Raw genomic sequence first — 15740 nt, 5'->3', positions numbered from 1 at the left:
CATGAAAGCAAACTCTTCTGGTCTGAGAAGAGTTTCTGCAATTATAATGCAGCTCACAGTTCATATTAAAGAGAGCATAGCTTTATAATAGACCACAGCAGTAACTCTAATAAAAATGATCTTGCCTTATGGCTCTAATGAAAGATGTAGTATTAAAGCTTTGCTTATGGGGTAGCTCAGCTAGAACAGACTGCAGCATGCATCTTTTTCTTCATTACTGCATACAAATGATGCTTAAATATTATTGATATTGGTGTTTGTAATTCTAATGGAGATAGCTCTGGGCTCACTGAAATAGTGGCTCTTATGAACAGCAACAGAACAGAACCAGTCTTAAAACGAAAAATGGGCACATTTTTAATTCAGATTATTCTTTCATAAATCTGAACAAGATTTGGATCATTACCTGTGACACTTGGGTTGCCAAAGTAACCTTGACTAGCCAGCTGATGTTTGCACACCGCGTGACACTATCACCATGGAGATCCCGTCCATGTGATTTTGCAGACATGATGCAGTTGCAGGCTCCTCAGACACGCGACAGTGATATAGAGAGGAATTAATTAGGGGTAAGGAATGCTTTTGCAGGCAGCTCTTCTCCCTGTCAGAGAGCAAGCCTGCACAGATGTACCACAGAAGCTAAATTTCCTATTGTTTTAGCTGCATATAAGAGAGTAGGGTGAGAGCACTAAGAGGAAGCTCTCTTGGCTTTCACAAAGGGAATTCTGAATTCTCTTAACAGCAAGTTCATGCTCTGCTGAGATCAGAGGAGTGGTCACAAAGTACTGATCCATGCAAAAAACGTGTTTGAAGGATAATACTCATTTACAGAATGTGTGTTCAGGGAATTGAAGCCTGTTGAACATTGGTAATATTCTTATATCAGCTGAGACTTTCAGCCTCTCCCAATACCTGCCCTCCTTGTGCACGTGCAACCTAGAGATGTCAGGGAAAATACACCAATGGGACAAGGAATGAAATTTGTTCCCATAGACAGAATATTCCAAATTTTCCTCAAAAACTAGCTGCCATTGTGTGCTTTCCTTTCCAGCATTTACCAGACCTCACAGTAGCACTCCAAAGTATATTTTGGACCTATTCTGCAGAACATCACCAAATTAAGGACTGATGAATGTTAGAAAGTTTCCTTGAGATAATCTAATATCTGTTATCTTTTCCTGGATGTACAGCCAACTTACTTCTGAACCAAGGCTTCTCATTTTAAATTCTAGTATATGTCTGTATGTTCAGACAATTATCTAAATCTCTTCGTTATTTCCTGCATTTCTTTTATTTGGGCCCTACGTTATTGCTCTTTATTTCTGTTCTGAACTTGAAAGTTGACAATAGAGGTTGTTTGTTTTTTTAAATAGACAAACAAAACCAAAACCAGACAAACTTCAGAGAAAAGATGTGATTCTGTTTCCGATGATTAAGTAGGCAATATCTGTGATCCCTCCTTTCTTGCGATGTTCTTTGGAGACCAGAATTAAGAGAGCCCCTGAATAAGGATATTTTGCTTTTGCAAAATAGTTTGTGCCACCTCTTTTCTTTATCTGTGAAGTTGGCTGTACAATGCCAAATGGTTATACAGTGCTGTCCCTATTGCTGTGTAGTACAGCTGTGATTGGCAGGCTGGGCTATGGGCAGGTGAGGGCTCCGTGGACATGAGGTGCACACCCCTAAGAAGACACAGTCCCTCCTTCAGAAGCTGTCCAAGAGCCAGGGAGTGTGGGATCTTGCGGTAACAAATGACTGTGGCATCTGTGACCTGCTTTTCAAATCATCAGCTGGTTTCAGCCTCTTATATGCCCACCAAAAGAGACTTAGGAAGAGTTTGAGGGGTGTAGTGACACTGCCAATTTGGGGATTACTATTCAGAATTACTAAAGCAGCCGCTTTGGAGATGTCTTTTTTGGACAATCTCCTGCATTTACACAAAACACAGTACAGGAAAAAAAATATGTGGGCAGTTAAAGTAATGGATTTCAATGGATGAGGGCACTATTTCAGGGCTAGAGTGGAACAGTCATGACATGCTGGAAGGCTTGGACGTTTTCAATACATAAACGGAGGACAAAAGGTGGTTCTTTGAGGTGGTGTGTGGAAATAAATAGTGATATTGAACCTAGAGGTGTGGAACTAATGAGAAGGAAAAAATACAGTTGTAGATCATAGACTAAATTGATGCTGTGCCCATCTGGAAGTGAGGGATGTTTGTTTGGGTACCCCTTTGTTTGGGTACTGGTCACCTTGTTTACAACATATGGTGATATAGAGGGTAGAACGATTGGTGAGCAGGGTAGATTACATTGAGATGATTGAACTACTGTTGTGGCATGGATGAAATTTGTACCTTTGGCATAAGATTCTTTACCCATCCATACTATGGCCTAATCTACCAAAAGGAGGAAAGAAGGATTTATTTATTGTAAGTAGAAATCATGTCATATATTTCAGGGAAACCTACTGTCAGTAGAGAGGCCCAAGAAAATAAAGTACACAATCCTCTGCCACGATCCTTCTAACATGCTGGAGTGAAAGGTTAAGGAAGAAGCCTGCAAAGATGAAACTGTGATCCTGTAGATGGCAGTTTGAGCAATAAACTGGGCTAAACCTCAAGGAGTTAAAAGAATATCCATTCTTCTACTTCAGTGTCTTTCAATTCTCAATTTTGTTTTCCTAAAATAAATGTATAACTTCACTAAAAATGTTGATAGAATTTATACTACAGAGCTGGATAGAGCCAAATTTGCAAATGGATTGTATGTAGAACATTCTCTGAGCAGTCACATGAAGGCATTTCTGCCCTTCCTCTTCTACCAAGGTCTGTTGGCAGTAATTGTTGCTCTTCTCAGTGTGGTACACAATACAGTTGGACAGAAATGGCTCTAATCCAAGAGAAGCTCTGAGATCCCAGCCATAATATCCCCTCAGGAAAATATACATGAATTGGCTTTGTCACAGCAGGCTCTCTTTGCCAGCTTTGTCATTTTTATCCTGTGTTTGTATCAAGACTTCTCTGAAGAATTCGGTTTGGGCATTGGTAGCATAACATCTCTTTAAACGTGCAGGTATGTGTTAATAGATTAAAATTTTCTAAGAAATGGGAAAGCTGCTCAATTGCCTATAATGCTAACACAATGCAATGGTTCTCTACATTCCCAGTTAAGCTCTATATACTGTATATTCTGTATATACTGGGTCCAGCAGAATCGTATGAGTAAGGAGCAGAAGGATGGTTCATAGAACTCAGAAAGCATGCAGCACATGAGGAGTTTAATGGCAAATGGGAATTTTGAATTTTCTTACAGGGCATGGTAAGCATGTCTTGCAAAGGACCTCGAGGTACATTAGTTTAGTCTGTCTAGGCTGTTTTTTTTTTGTATTACAGATGACCTCATTATTGCATAGGTCTTAATTTCCAGATTTATCGTCATTGCTGAAAAATACCCGAATGAGGTTATATAATAACATATCCACGGCCATGCTATTTGTTTAGCTGAAAGGGATGGGAGAAACACACTTTTTCAAAATTGTTTCTTCAATTATAAAAGGATATTCCCTAAAGCAAATGCAAATTATTTCCAACTGGGTTAGAAAATTCCTATTCCTGTGTTTATTATTATTTTCCATTAGACTGAACAGATAGTGAAAGCTAATTCTGCTCTAGAGAATGTTTAAAAAAACAATATGTCAACCTAAAGTAGTATTGATGCAAAAGTGCATTTGAGGGAAAAGGCAAACTTGGGATTCCTTTTACTTCTCCTTTGCTATTAATCATTTTCCTCTACTACTGCCTAGGAGGGTTTATGTTTGATTCATGGAACAGTGTATGGCTGTGCAGCATTATGGTTTTTTTTTTGTTTTTCAGTGATAGGTTTGCCAACTTTCTTTACATACATAAATAACACAAAGTTGGAAGCATTTTCCAGTTGTCCACTAATATGTAAAAACAGTTCTGATTTCAGTGCAGAGCTCTATGATATATATTGTGTGTAGTTGGTGCCTCTCAAGTCTTAAATCTGTAGTTCAGCATTAGTTTAGACACAAACGCTATAAGGACTGAGTTACACTCATTGGACAATAGAATTTTTGTCCTTTATTCCAATGGATGCTCTTTAAATTTGTAAGCATTCCCTTGCACTATTTCCAATCTGAGTCCTCTGCTGATGATACTGCATAAGAAGAAATTGAATTAACTCATCCAGTCCCTTCAAACCTCAACCATTCTGTGATTTAGAAAAAGTCTGATTCATTTACTTTGATTTGAACTGACAAATGTAAATATCAACCAATATAGAACAATTGGTGAAAAGTAATGTAGGGACACACTGACACACTTTTTTAAGAAGAAGGAAGCCTTTTTGATCCTTGCTACTGGAAGGGATACCTTTTTTGAAGTAAACCTCAGTCACTTTAGTGAATTTCCATTAAATTTCAGGGCTACCACATGCCTCACTGTGCTACTGATTAAACCCGGAGTATTTTCCTAAGTGCAGGGGTGATCCACCTTCCTCATGGGTAACGGACAAACACTCAGACACAGACTTAGCCCAAGCTTCGTACCACACTCCAGGAAAGGCAGACTATACTGAGCTCTTAAATGTTCACATGGAAAAGCAAATGATTTTATAGTCTAAGTTGAACAACTTAAACCTTAACCATACTTGCTTAGTAAAGAAGGTTTTTTTATGTTCTCTCTTCTCTATAGTGGAAGAGGGAATGGTTTTAATATTCAGGCACATTGGGGAAACAAGTACTTAAAATCTTGGTTGAATAAGTGGACTGTTAGCAGCCATAATCTTTAAAACAGAAAAATGACTCATTTATGAAATAGCTCATGGTGTTGCACTAGTACAAAATTTGACTAACAGGGTAAGAGAGTTGCAAATGATGCTAAAGTATACAGATGTTGTATCAGCTCTTCAACCTTTTAAATATTTTAATAGTTTCATCTGGATCTTATAGTCACTATTATGGTTAAAAATCTTACTGTTCCCTTTTCCTCTGCCTGCTGTTTGCATTTGCAAGCTACTTACGAGTGTTCTGGAAACAACTGAACCTTTCTCCAGAGTCTTAACCTTGATACTGTGCATGTGAAAAATGCAGGGAAAGCACATTTTCTGAGATTTGCCTTGCTAACTGTGATATGGTAGAGATTAAAATAACGTTGCATGCTTTGCTTTCTACATGATGTCATGGTAATAAATTTCAAAGATGGGCAAATGTATTTGCCGATTTCTCCAGTTTTGTCTCATCTGTGAGGGTTATTTGTGCCATGCTGTACACTCCTAAAAGCTTGATTTGGCTAATAAGATTTATTTTATATATATATATATATATATATATATATATAGCTTCAGAGTTTCTTTTGGATATTCTTGAAAGAATATTGTCCATATTGCAGAACAATTCTTATAGGATAGTAGGATAATTAGGAATTGTTTATGTGGTAACATAACTTAATAAAAGTTATTGTTGTGGTATACATTCAGAGGTCAACCTTCTATCCAGTAGGATTCATAGGACGGGGTTCTCTCAGGTTAATTTGCAATTATTGCCTAAGTCAGAAAGTCTTTTTTTTTTTTTTAGCGCAATTTTTCTTTTGTTCTAGCAGATCTTTTTAAGTCTGGTATTTACTAATTGAGTGAACCACTTGGCAAAATTAAGGTTATAATATTGAGTTCACTGCAGCCAGCTTTTAAAATAAGGCTGACAGATGGTAAAGACATTTTGTGCCCAGCATCCATTAAATTTAATTGAAACTTGAAAGCCATATTTGCTTAGTATCTTTAAACATCTCATACCACTTTCTGTATTGGACATTTGATAATGATTTTGGGTGCCTGGACCCCAGTTCAAGCTTTTAAATATATTGTGAGACCCACATGTTCCCAAGTCAGCATGTTTTTCAAACTTTTATGCCATTATTCTTAAAATATTCAATAAAACTATGTCACAGATGGCAGATCCTATTAACATAAAACTCTTTCTTGTCTCAACATACCCTGTTATGCCAGCAAAAAATTATGTGATGAGGATATGAAACAAGCCTTTATGTGTACATTTTCAATTCCTGAGGTTTCCCACCATGATAGTGAGAAACACACACACAATTTCAGTTCATCAACACTGAGCCCCCATGAGTTCTAAAACTTCCCATGTAAAAATAGGTTCCTCTCCAGAGCATTAGTAAAAAGAAGTTTTTGTTCCTTTCTTGCATGTGCTAATTGCTGCCAGCTGTTAAATGTCTAGTGGTATTGGTAAGACACTACTTTTTAAAAAAAAAAAAAAATAGTGGGCAGAAAAAAAAGGTAAGAAATACAGACTTAATGCAATTATAACCAAAGTATTTCATTAATCACAGCCACTGCCTGGACATGCCATTCTCTCTATAGGAAGACAGAAGATACTAATTGGCCATCCCAGGTCAATTAGAAAAAACATTTTATATTTTCAGTGAAAGTAAAATTTCTTCACAAATATTATGCAAAGAAAAAACAAATGAATCTAACCAAACCCTGTAAAGATTAACTCCCTGAGCTTCTATTTCTGTGTACCTCAGCTTTTGTATTACAATACCATTGTGCTCACACTACATTATTCAGGAACTACCATTAAGACCTGCATCCCATATTGGCAAACACAATACAGAAATCAAGCTTTAAAAATTCATTAAAAACCGTATATTAATTTTGTTAAAGCAGCTGATTGAGTGGCATTGCTCATTACGTGCCTTAAACATTCTCTTTTTGGAAGAACAGAATTCAGTCTTTTCGATCAATGTGTGCCTGTAAATTATCAATAGCTTATCTTTCTTTCAGGTGAAGGAGGCTATGCAGAGAATCCATGACCGAGGTAATATAGGAAAACTAATTCTGGACGTGGAGAAAGCACCCACTCCCCTGGTGAGTGCAAAGCACTACTTACATGGCATACAGTCACACCAGGTGAAGTGTGGTAATGACCTTTGGAGAAATACCCTTCATGATTTTTTTTTGTGTAATGTTTTCTTCTAAATTCTAAATAGAACCAATAATAATAATTTATATTTTTAACTCAAGATAAAACACAGTCGTAATTCTTCCAGTCCCAGCTGTTAATTTTCTATGCAGTATGGCTGTCTGCCTCACTGAAAAAGTGTCTGCAAGTCTTAAATCAGGATAAAACTGCCACATCTATTTTTGTCCCTGTGACAGAAAACAAATACACATTTCATGAAATACAAAATTCCTGTCTTAAAAAGTGGATGGAACAGAAAAAGACACGATCAATATTACTTTGGTGTATAAACATAGAAGTGCTTTCTGATTACCATACAAAAGTCAGGCAATACCTTTGGTAGGAATTTCTTTTACTTCTCTGACAATCTATGAAGTATAATATCTAAACACTTTCTTTTGGAAGTGTTCTGAAGTGGGATAGTTGTGATGGAGCTCTGTTCCACTGCTTTTGGAGCGTTTGACATGTTAGTGAAATATTACAGAGAGCTATTGTGAAGGAAAGACATGCCCACGCCTAAGTCTTGGCTCATGATGTGGAAAAAAAACAATAAAAAAGGTAATGAAAAATTGTCTTCAAATGGACACTGAAGTATGAAGTTTGCTTTCAGACCTGAAATATCTCCTGTTTTGAAAGAACAGAAAAGAACCTGGAGTTACAGTTAAGCTCTTGCTCACTTTTACTCTGAAATTGGCCCCAAATCCCCTACAAGATCCCTGCAAGGAAAAGGGAGGCTTTGGGGACCTCACATATGGAAGTTAGGCATTATTTTGTGGCTGAGTTGCATCTTAAAACTGTAAAGATAATCCCTAACACAACATTAATACATTCATTCCATCTGTTCTCTTATTATTGTACATTCACAATAGCCATTGGCTAGAAGGTGAGAACAAATCTGTTACACTCCCATGAAAGGGTGTTAATTAAAGATATGGGTAAGTTCAGAGCATTGCTTTTTTTTTCTATTAAAATCAGGTTGTCTTTGAGATTTTTATTTTTATTTCCAGCAAAGGCTAGTAGTACTGAAACAGGGAAGGTACAATTTGACTGCATTTCTCATTAAAAAATAAATTTAATGGTTGTGAAATAGTTGTAGGGTAATACAAGAATCTTCTTGTGTCCTAAGAGATAATGTCAGTGTATAACCATCACCTCTCCAGTAAACCAGACTCTTCTTGTGCCACCAGATAAAAGTCAAACTGATGAGGTGAAGTACAAGAGAGTCTTGCACCTTTACAGCTTTTAATAGATACTCTCATATAAAAAATATGATGTTCTCCTTAAGTGCTGTCATGAACTACTAATTTCTGCAGTTGTCTACCATTTGTACAGGCATCTTCAATCAAATAAGGAAATGCAGTTTCTCCTCACTCATGTATCCAAGCTATGCGCTCTGTCAGTAGACTGGTATATTCTCCCATTTTAAGGCATATCCCTTGCCTTAAAGTTTGTCATTATTTTTTGTATTAAGCAGTCGCTCTCTTAGTTTTCATGACACCATGCCTCATGTGGGACTGGATCCTATCCATGAGCTTCATTAAAGAACCATATTACCTATTTCTGGAAGAGCAAATGCAGAAGAATTTGCAAAACAGGGGTTCCATGCATTTTGTGGACTTCCTACACAGTAGAATATTCTTTCTGAAAGCCTTAATACTATTTTGCTACAAGTATGCAGACCAAAGTTCACTTCTGCAATTGTCCTAAAAACCAGCTTTGGTTACATAATATAGCTGTAATCCATGAGGTAACAGTTTAACATTTTAGCTGAAAGCAATATAGTGCAAAAAAAAGTTTTCCCAGACAGAAAGTTTGTTTTATTGTTGCATCCCTGTCTGCTTTCATTTTTAAAGTCACCTTTTCAGGTGAATCAAACTGAAATAAGACTAGATAAAGCAATGTGATAGATGCTCTGATTTTCTTCATCTTTCATCCTTCAGATGGCCAATGACAGCACAGAGACGAGTGAGGCTGGAGAAGAGGAAGAAGACCATGAAGGGGACAATGAGAATAAAGAGCGCATGCCATTCATCCAGTAGCAGCCAGAGGTGATGGAAGCAGAAAGATTGTTTAAGTGGAAGGGAACAAGACTGGGAAATCTATTCTGTGCATCAGTGAACAAATGCTGTAGTACAGTGTGTGTTGTATTTGTCTGCAGTCAGCTGAGCTATGAGCTGTTGATCATTGTTGTTTTGAACTCAAGTGCCATTCTCATCCAGTGCAGTATTATAACATTCCTGTGTAATACCCACTTTCCCTGTAGGAGTCCCATGAAATTTTGTTTCAGTTTAAAAGCCTCATTAATTTACTGTGTAATTTTAGATGGGCATCTTTCTCATGCAGATTCCAACACTTTGCATAAAGTTATTTGAAGGGGGCGGGTGTTTTTTTTTTTTGCCAGTTAACAACCACAGTAACAACAGAAATCCCCCACTTGCTGTCTGGAAAATTCTTCTAAATGGAGAGAGGATTTTAAGTTTGTGGATTTTCAGTGTTAAAATAGTTTTCCTTTTATGAACCACAGATAAAAGTTGCAAAAAAAAAAAAAAAAAGATGAGGTTATTTTCCTTTGTCATGCTTCCTCATCTTATAAGCAATCTGATCTTCATTTTCAAAAATACCTCATTTAGAATTGTGGAATCTGAAATCATGCAAGAAATCATTAATTGAGAGACTTTAATTAGTATTGTATAATCATGCTAATCGTCAGCAGCAGTAAACACTTCATTCAAAGTGCCAGCTACCTTGCTTTTCTGTTGATCTCCTGAGTTATCGCCCCATATGTTCTAGGCAAAGAAAGGTCAGGGAACCGCTCTTTTTAGACCCTGAACAATTAGCATTGTTACTGACAGTTCAACAACATCTTCTGCTTAGGACACATTGACTCATCTGTGTTTAAAATCCAGAATATTTTTAAATTATATTTCTAAATCCTATCAGTAAGGATCACTCTTCAGTATGTGGGAAGAAATTTATTGGCAGAGTTTATTACTCTGAAATCAGTATGTATTGATCAACTGTCGAGCTAGAGCTGAACTCTTACAGCAATTAACCCTTTAAAAAATTACTTGTACACCTTAATTCCATCAGAAATTACACACAGGGTAACTTTATCTAGGTGAATAATTCCATTAAAAGCTCTGCTCCATATGTACAGTTATGTTTGTGATTATTTGAAGGATCAAGTGTTCAAAGACCAGCTAGTCTATCTACCTCCCACTAGTGGAAACTATGTCTATACATGACAAAAGTAAGTATTTTTCTTTGTCTTTCACCTATCTAAGCAGCAGCTACTCAGGTCCTCAATGGTCTTGTTAAAATAATTATTTTAAAATGACTGCAACCACCTTTAGTAGAAATGCTAAAAGAATACCAGAGACCTTGTATAATTCCATGTATCTTTGAATTAATGTATTTTTAGAAAACTAAGTATTTCTCCAGGCATGGCTAGTTGTTCACCTAAATCTACAAGTATCTAATAGCGATAGAAGTTTAAAAATAATATAGAAAAGAGAATTTGGAGAGCTTCTCAGACGTTTCTCAATGTGACAGGAATTGTGAGTCTGGATGACTTTTATATGTGGTTTTAGGGGACTCTCTCTGGTTCTGTTTTGTTTTTTGTTTGTTTAATATTTGCTGCCTGAGTATTAATGTCCATCTCCTTACACTGTGCTCATGAAGTTGCTGTTCTAATACTAGATAATTGTGCAGAACGGTCATTCTGAATAAGTTTCCCTTGAGTTAAACAAATTCAAAAATAACAAGAAGAAATAACTGTGGAGAAAAATGTCAAAAAAGCTTTTGTTGAGATATTAGTTAAAAACAACAACAAAGGGATTTCTATAGATGTTGATGCAAAACTTCATTATAGTTGATTTTCTTTTCATGTTAGACTTATCTACACTTCCAGTGCCATATCAGACCCAAACAGGAACTCTACACACAGAAAATATATATATTCAGTGAGAGTTTTCCATGTTTTGGGATTGCCAATTGAGCTTTTAAGAAAGGCCATTAAGTTTTCACAATTCATAAGCTGACAACAGTAGGAAACATGCCCAATTTTGTTTTGTAGTTAGTGTAATGATGTTGTCCTGCAACAAACCTTAACATAACTAGGAGCTTTGATTTGACGCCAAAGTGAGCAATATTGCTGGTGACCTTTGAGCTGGCAGTAAAGTGGCATTCTCAAGGCCTTAAATTAGTAGGGCAAGCAGAATAGCAAATCCATTCTTCTGTTATAAACCACAGTATGGTTGGCTCTACAGTTAAATTTCCCTTCAAGATATATAGAGATGGGTGGTCATGGCCACAGACATCATAGGGACAACAATCAAATGGAATCATTTTGGCTATTTCTTTCTGGTTTTGTTAGCAAGGCAAAAATACTCTTCATGCTAATTCATACCAATTTTAGGGCCATTTTCTGATCAGCAGAATGTCAGGTAATTGCAGTGAGTACAAAGGAGTACTTTGAGATCTACCTAAGCACTACACAGATTAGTATTGCAATCACTAAGCTAAACTCTACTCTGTGTTTTCCTGGTGTTAATAGGGTGTATATGAATGTTACTACTGAAATGAATGGAAAGTTTTCAGGTACTTGTTCTGGAAGCTAGCAGAATTTGGCCCATGAGCCCTAAATACTAGAATACCACAAACAGGTTTGAAGTGGTAGAGGGCATGCTATACAAAATGATGGTGAGACTGTTGTTACTGAACGAGTCTTATTGCAAGAGAAATGAAGGTTCGTGTTTACTACTAACACTTAAAAAATTCTAAGACAATTGGATAGTTTCTTCAAGTGAAACAAAGTATTTCTCAATTTGCCTTAAAGGAACTGTGAAAGCTTCTCTTTAACTTAAGCCTGATTGAAGTGAACTGAAACACTGTTTAACTGTATTTGTTGCTTTAGAGCTTTTGTTATATTGTGCCTACAAAGCAAATTATGTTTACATAAAAATATAAATAAAATATTGAGCATAGCATTATCCATGGCTTACATGTTTTATTATAATACAGTGTTCACATTAGGGAACTGACTTGGAATTGGTTAAGAGGAAAATCTGAGGTCTCATTTTCTGTTTTGGTCACTGAGGGATAAGCAGAGATTTATTTTTCTTTATTACAGAGTACATCAAGGTTATTAAAATGGCTGAGTGTGCTACTTTACAGAACATTAACAATTTAGTACAAAATGTTAAATGTTACAATCTAAAAACTTCAAAACATTATATAGGCACCATTCATGAAGTGTTCAGTGAAGAGTATTATTTTGATAAGGGTAAAAACTAATATCCAGAATTTTTACACTCAGATTGCACTGGGATAAGGCTGGAATACACAAGTTATTCTCAGAGTGAAAGTTCCTTGTAGAAGTCAAGGTTCCCTAAGGAAATAATCTTAAACACCAGATCCAGACAGCCTCCACCAAATGAGCTGATAGAAAGCACAAGGACATGAATCAAAAATCCTGCTATCCCTGGGTATTGAACTTACTTAACTCAGGGCTGCAAGGAGGTGGTTCAATTCACATGGGATCTAATATTACCTCTCCTGAAGACAGTTCTTACACTGTTTCTTTCAGAGAACTGGTTATGGTTACCATACCTTACAGGTAATCTCAAGCTTATACTTGAGTACGTCTTTAGAGATCTCCCTGCATGAAAGGAAGAAATGGTTCAATGAACTTCAGTTTAATATCTGAACAAAGAGAAAATGTTAGCTTTGGCTAATTCCTGTCATGCCAGACTTGTTCTAAAGCCTATATCCCTGGAAAATCTCACTTCAGTTGTTACTGGATCTGCCCTATAAAAAAGGCATTTCTAAATCTAAAAGCACGCATGAAAAGATGCTGATTGAGAAGAGGAGCAGAATAAATTTCTGCCCTCTGTTTTCCAGCCTTAATAAGCAAATAATGATCAGTGCATCCCTAATCATAGCATCAGAATAAAGCTGAAAGCAAACAGCCTTTTGCAAACTCTCTGTGATTACTAACAAAGCTCTGCCTTTTACCAGCTTTTCCTCTGGGCTGTCTATACAAGATTGTCATACACACAGAGGCTGCTACCAGGCCAGCAGGGATGCAGACTTTGCATGGCATCTGGCCAGAGAAAATACAAAAAATCATCTTAGTATGCTGAGTATCCCAGGTCCTCACCTCATTCCCTCTTTTCGTGCTTCGCTCATTTTCTGTGAGCTTAGTCATTAATCCTGGTGGGTTTTGCCAAAACATATTCCCCTAGTATGGATGTGACTTCCAGCACACACAGCACAACAGCTTGGGCTCCTACAGAACCATGTGGGAGTGTCCCTCTGCCACCCCTGAGTCCCTTGGTGTGAGCAAGTGTTTTGTTTCACTACAAGAAGAGCTGAAACAATCAACACCCTGTAACTGATACCTGCATCAAGGCATCTCTTTTCCAAGCAATTTTTAACACCTAGGCAGACATCTTAATGTTTTCCTTTGAGAGAACAGGTTAGAAAATAAATGCAAATGTAGCTTTATCTCCTCAGACGGAGCTGTCGCGCTGATTGATTGCCTTCAGCTGATCCTAACTAAACCATTCCTTTTGTGTCTACCTGGGCTCTCTCTGTCAAACACTTATGCAGCAAATGGCACGGTTTTCTGAACTCTGGCTCAGTCACTGCCATTTCTAACAATGCTGTGATTGGTCACCTCACCACCAGGATACTGTTCAGTAACTGGAAGGTGTCAACACAGTGCAGGTAATACACAGTTAGAGGATAAATGTAGGAAGAGAATTAATCATGTACAGCTCTGCTCAGGAGTAACAAATGAGTAGAATTTGCAGAATACTATCTGTTGATTTATTTGTATGTTTTACATCTATTAACCATATGCCTGATGTGATTAATATATATTTGTGGTGATTATATTTCTCTTCTAAGGATGCTTAAACTCCTTCAGCAGTGTTTAAAGACCACATCCATATTATCTAAGGATGATGAAGAAGAAGCTGTTTGTCAAACATTCAGCACTTTCTCCACTAGTTCCCAGGGTTATAAAAATGAACACTTTCTTCATCCAGTCTGATTCCTGCCCTCTTTCATTCATCAAAAGCATTTTTCAGGAAACCTAACAGCCTGCTAAGCAGTTCAGACTTCCCTCTGGTAAGAGTAACTTTATATTCCGGTAGCTACTTTGCATCCCTGGTTAAGGAGAGAGGGCTGAGAAAGAATTGGTACCACCTTAAAGTGGTCAGAGCTCAGTTTAGCTCCTGCCATTGTATAAAGACACACAGGTTTGCCATCAGCACAGGCAAGGGAAGGGAGGTAAGCTGGGCTGTTGCACTACCGCCTGCACAAAGCTGAAAAGGGGAAGGCACAAAAGCTGCTGGTTTTTACCATGTAAAGAGCTGCCTGCCAACAATGCTGCTATTACTTAAGTCCCTGTCCTCCTTGAAGCTGCTCTAACAGCCCCTGCCTTGTACCTGTGTTTTCATGGGAGGTCCCAGCCTTCTCTGTGAAGCTTCTGGAGGCCCTGCACCACTCGACAGTTGTTCTTGAGGTAGTGCCTCAGGAAAAGTAATTTTTTACTTCCTGAAGAACACTGTGTCACCCCCACGGAGTGACAGACAAAATCCTAGTGGACTTAACAGGGGTAATTAACCCTTTACCTACAGGAACCTTTCTTCTCTTCCCCCAGGCACTCTGGGCAAGATGAGGAAAGAAGGCCAGAAACAAGCCTCCCCAGCTTTCATAGTGATCGGCATTTCTCTTAAAAACTCAAACACCTGCCAACATGGGAAATCAGCTTTCATGTAGAAAGGTACAGTCTTCACAGTTGTTGGTAAAATCCTGAAAACTGATTGAAAGAAAACAGAACGTGAAAAGGCAAAGGAAGAGTCTTTAATCCTGCAGTTTGTGAGCACCCGTGATGTTTTAACACCAAGTGCAGACATCACTCATCTCCCTGCAGCCCCACAAAATTGCTGCCTGAGCACCCTGGGATTAAACGTGTAGGCTAAGAGATGCCACCGGCACTTGTTAGTTTAGGAAGCTGTAAGAAGGGGGAGAGTGTTGTGGTGTGGCTGAGTGGGAGCCTGCAGGGGTGGGGGCCTGCTTGCCTTCCTTCAGAGATTAGGAGGGCTTTAACCTGTCTGGAGGAGCTTTTTCTTCTTGCTTAGTGTCCACGCTGAGATGCTACAATTAGCCTGAAAGAATAACAGAGCTAGGAGAGAGAGCAGAGGAAAAACTGTTCTCCTGTGAAGGCCGAGGGGTTGGGAAACAGGAGGTGATGGTGGGGAGTGTGTGCGGATTTGCTTTTAGAGCTGCACCTGTGAAGCACACCCCCCCATGCCCTCATCTCCCCTACGCTCCCATGCCTATCGGTCCAGGGCTCTGTGCTGCTCCTGGGCCCAAGGACGGCTGCAATCAAGCAGCTCCCACTCCTACGGCCCTGCTGGAGGCAGCTCTGCCTCTGTAGGGGCCAGAACTGGAGATGGGCTATGTTCTGCCAGACACTAGCTGAGTCCCTGCCAAACATCATTTTCATGATAAGCTGCAGGTTCCAGTACAAATCATTTTGTGCTCTTCTGCTGGGTAATCTTTGTAAATACATCTCCCACATGGCGAGATGTGTTTCGCTGTATCGTGTGGCAGTAAATGGTGCAGCATCTTAGCTGCCCGGGAAGAACAGAGTGAGACTGCAGATAATGCCAGGTGCATTATTTATAGTAAGGCTTTTTGTACTTTCCCTGAACTGGCTGACC

At 38.2% G+C, this 15740-nt stretch overlaps 1 protein-coding gene across 1 annotated transcript in view; it reads left to right on the top strand.

Moving 5' to 3' along the window:
* VAT1L (vesicle amine transport 1 like) overlaps window positions 1–9044 on the top strand; it is a gene marked incomplete at both ends in the record, with an annotated part of 51010 nt that extends 41966 nt beyond the window's left edge. Inside the window, 2 exons of the mRNA XM_084294875.1 lie at window positions 6828–6911; window positions 8946–9044. Of these exons, the coding sequence (XP_084151001.1) occupies window positions 6828–6911; window positions 8946–9044 (183 nt within the window). The remainder of the gene's footprint in view (window positions 1–6827; window positions 6912–8945) is intronic.
* Window positions 9045–15740: the final 6696 nt, after the last annotated feature.

Source organism: Netta rufina, assembly GCF_964035555.1.
Source record: "Netta rufina genome assembly, chromosome: 13".
NCBI classification, from domain to species: Eukaryota; Metazoa; Chordata; class Aves; order Anseriformes; family Anatidae; genus Netta; species Netta rufina.
This window is presented reverse-complemented; position numbering and strand designations above follow the sequence as displayed.